Source organism: Gopherus flavomarginatus, chromosome 4, assembly GCF_025201925.1.
Source record: "Gopherus flavomarginatus isolate rGopFla2 chromosome 4, rGopFla2.mat.asm, whole genome shotgun sequence".
Lineage (NCBI taxonomy): Eukaryota > Metazoa > Chordata > Testudines > Testudinidae > Gopherus > Gopherus flavomarginatus.
The window spans coordinates 202,157,190-202,160,841 of record NC_066620.1 but is presented as its reverse complement, the minus strand read 5'-3'; the positions used below and the strand labels follow the sequence as shown (position 1 = coordinate 202,160,841).

General features: G+C 55.8%; 1 protein-coding gene across 1 annotated transcript; it reads right to left on the bottom strand.

The window, feature by feature from the left end:
• Window positions 1-242: 242 nt before the first annotated feature.
• Window positions 243-2,942, bottom strand: LOC127049749 (zinc finger and SCAN domain-containing protein 20-like). The gene is made up of 2 exons (XM_050951009.1): window positions 2,197-2,942; window positions 243-923 (listed from the first exon to the last, which is right to left on the bottom strand). Exons 1-2 carry the CDS (start codon window positions 2,843-2,845, stop codon window positions 856-858), a joined length of 717 nt encoding a protein of 238 aa, XP_050806966.1. The 5' UTR covers window positions 2,846-2,942; the 3' UTR covers window positions 243-855.
• Window positions 2,943-3,652: the final 710 nt, after the last annotated feature.

The window sequence follows — 3,652 nt, the reverse complement described above, 5'->3', positions numbered from 1 at the left end:
TTTATGGGAAGCTAGATTTGGGGGAAAGCAGCATCTCCGCTATTATATCCGCGTTCTGTACCCTCCATAATATTTGTGAAGGGAAGGGTGAAAGATTCAGTGAGGAATGGACCTCCGAGGTTCGACGCCTAGAGGATGAATTTGCACAGCCAGAGAGCAGGGCTACTAGAGAGGCCCAGGAAAGGGCTTCAAGGATTAGGGATGCCTTAAGGGAGCAATTTGATGCTGAGAGCTAACAGTAATGTTTGGTGCCTTTGCTGTGCTCCTTTCTACCTTGGGGTACAATATTTACCACTTCCTGCAATAATAAAACGTATTGTAAAAGCCATAAAATCCTTTATTCAAAGTACAGTACATAAAAGGCCAGGGGGGTTAGGGTGGTGGACTGTACATTCAGAGGTTTGAATATGTCCTGTTTGGATTACTGTTCAATGTCTGCTGCACTTCAGGATTACTATGCTGCAGGGTAATGGGGGTGGAGTGCACAGGGTAAGAATTGTAGTTATCAGGGCTGGTAGGTGATCGTACAGGTGTTGGGGGCAGCAGGGGGTAATAAGAAACTGGCTGCTGGAGAAAGGTGTTTTGTGCAAATACTGGGGAACAAGAAAGAGAGCTTTGGGAGGGGTGTGGGTTACCACGGTACAGATCTGCCTGCATGGCTACGAGAGACTCGAAAGACTCAGTTTGGCGAGCCAGGAGGCTTATCATCTGCTTTGAGGTTTTTTTGGTAGCCAATTCCTTTCTCCTGCTTTCTGTTTGCCTCCACTCATACATTTTCTCTCTCCATTCCTGCGTCTTCCTACTTTCTCTGTTGTAGTGAATCATAACTGCTTTGATCAATTCTTCTTTTGATTTTCACGGATTTTTTCTCAAGTTCTGCAAGCGACGTGAGGCCGGTGATCCGGCTGCATTAGTCAAGGTCACTAAAAAAAACATAAATAGAAACATGTAATACACAGAGGCTACATTGTTTATTATCACACAGTGAAGGAGTTTTTAGACTTTTTGTAGCATCCTTCCCACACACCTAACATAACACAGAGAGGGCAGGGAAGCGAAGGCATGGCGAGCAATGGGGTGAGTGTTTCTGCCCTGACTGCACCTGGGAGGGGGAATTGACCGATGGGTCACTGGGGTTTATCTGCACTGGGTACAGGAGGTAGCTGGTGTCCTGCACAGGGGACAGTAGTGAACAGGAAGGTGGCAAGCTGCTGGCCGGGGGGGCGGTCCGCAGAACTGCCGGCCTGCTGGTGGGGGGGGGGGGGCGGGAAACACACAGCTGTGCTGGCTGCCTGCTGGGAAGGCGGGGGAGAGACCGGAGGGCACCGCGGGGCTGGCTGCCTGCTGGGAAGGTGGGGGAGAGACCGGAGGGCACCGCGGGGCTGGTTGCCTGCTGGGAAGGGGGTGGGGAGACCGGAGGGCACCGCGGGGCTGGCTGCCTGCTGGGAACGGGGGGAGAGACCGGAGGGCACCGCGGGGCTGGCTGCCTGCTGGGAAGGGGGTGGGGAGACCGGAGGGCACCGCGGGACTGGCTGCCTGCTGGGAAGGGGGGGGAGAGACCGGAGTGCACCGCGGGGCTGGCTGCCTGCTGGGAAGGGGGGGGAGAGACCGGAGGGCACCGCGGGGCTGGCTGCCTGCTGGGAAGGGGGTGGGGAGACCGGAGGGCACCGCGGGACTGGCTGCCTGCTGGGAAGGGGGGGTGGAGACCGGAGGGCACCGCGGGGCTGGCTACGTGCTGGAAGAGGGTGGGGAGACCGGAACGCACCGCGGGACTGGGGGGGGGGACCACGAACCTGGCGCCCTGCACTCAAGTATCCCTAAATTCTCAACAGGGTTTCCTACTGCCAGATATATCACTGCTGCGTGTTACCTGAGAAGAGAGGGAGGGTCTTCTACAGCAATGTGGATTCCGCCCTGGCCCCTATGCAGCTTGCCTGTGTGCAGCCATGGTCCCCCCACCCCTCGCTGCACAGTGGATCGGACGAGTTAGCCTGACCGGGCCAAGGACCACGGTGGCTCTCCCTATAAACGTGCGAAAGCACATTGCCCATGCTCTGGCTGCAACTTTTCAAGAGATTACCGAGGCAGATTACAGAGACGTGATAGAGCAAATCAATGGGCTATTCCACGTTTAGGCATGCATGCAGGCATCCATAACCCCAACCGTCCTCTCCCAAAACATAAAAACCTGCTTACCCCGAGCACGCTCCTCAGTTTCTTCCTCACCAGCAACTTCCAGCTGCTGTGACTGGCTAGCCTCCTCCTGGCTTGAGAAGAACTCCTGGCTGCATGCCTCCTGGGACTCCGGGGTGTCTCCCTCCACGCCAGTAGCCTCACTGTCGGCTTCCTCTACACCCTCCCCCACTTCTCCCTGCTCTGAACTCTCCATCGTGGTCCTCGGATTGGCAGTGGGGTCACACCCAAGTATGGCATCCAGCTCCTTGTAAAAACGGCAGGTTGTGGGGGCAGCTCCTGAGCGGCGATTTCCCTCACGGGCTTTGCAGTAAGCACTCCTCAGCTCTTTTATTTTGACCCTGCACTGCAACGCGTCCCGTTCATGGCCCCTTCTCAGCAAGGACTGTGATATCTGCCCATAGGTATCATAATTTCTCCTTCTGGAGCGCAGCTGTGCTTGCACAGCTTCCTCACCCCAAACACTGATGAGGTCCTGCAGCTCGGAATTGTTCCATGCTGGGGCTCGTTTGGGGCGTGGAGGCATGGTTGCTGATTGATTGAATGATTGATTGTACTCCACACCTGGCTGAGCAAACAGGAAGGGGATTTTTAAAATTCCCGGGGCATTTAAAGCTGGGGTCAGCTGAGCCCAGGGCAGTGGAGTGTGCATGATTACCAGAGAGGCTTCTAAGGTATGCTGGGATACCTCCTTATACCCCGGAGGTCAATAAAAGCGCTGGTGGGCGTCCACACTTGCTGACCAGCACTGGATCACCAGCGCTGGAATCCCTACACCCGAGGCTCGACCGGGTGTACAGCAACTGGCCGTGCTTTGCAAGTGTGGCCACATCCTAAGTTGCAGCCCTGTAACCCCCTCACCAGCGCTGCAACTCTCTAGTGTAGCCATGGCCTGATATAACTTATGTTGCTCAGGGGTGTGAAAAAGCCCCTCCCCAACCAATGCAAGTTTCGTGCTGTCCACACCAGTGCTATGCCAACAGGAGAGAGTCTCCCACTGACCGGAAGAGGTGGGACCCCCTCTCCGCCCCCTCCCCTGAGTGCACCCTGTCCTCACTCCTCCCTCTCCCTCCCAGCACCTCCTGCATGCTGCTGAACAGCTGTTCCACCACATGCGGGAGGTGCTGGGAGGGAGGGGGAGGAGTTGATTGGTTGGGCCCCTGGCAGACGGAAGGTGCTGGGAGGAGGGAGGGGAGCTTGGCTTCTGGTGGGTGCTAAGCACCTGCTAATATTTTTCTGTGGGTGTACCAGGGCTGGAGTATCCATGAAGTCAGCACCTATGAGTGTATACCTAGCCTTAACTTTCATCCCTACAAAATCAGCTTGGGAGCTGTAAACCACATTGGGTTCTATATGACTTAGGCATGACCACCTGCTGGCCAGATGCGACTCTCCACTCACAGCGGTGCAGCACCATCAACCTCACTGTGCCCTCATTCACACCTATGCCACCCCACAT

Bases quoted from the DNA above. Each gene is read 5' to 3' on its own strand.
- LOC127049749 (XM_050951009.1), bottom strand. From the start codon at position 2,845: ATGCACACTCCACTGCCCTGGGCTCAGCTGACCCCAGCTTTAAATGCC. The intron at 924-2,196 runs GTAAGCAGGTTT...TGTTTTTTTTAG, and splicing joins AACTGAGGAGCGTGCTCGGG to TGACCTTGACTAATGCAGCC.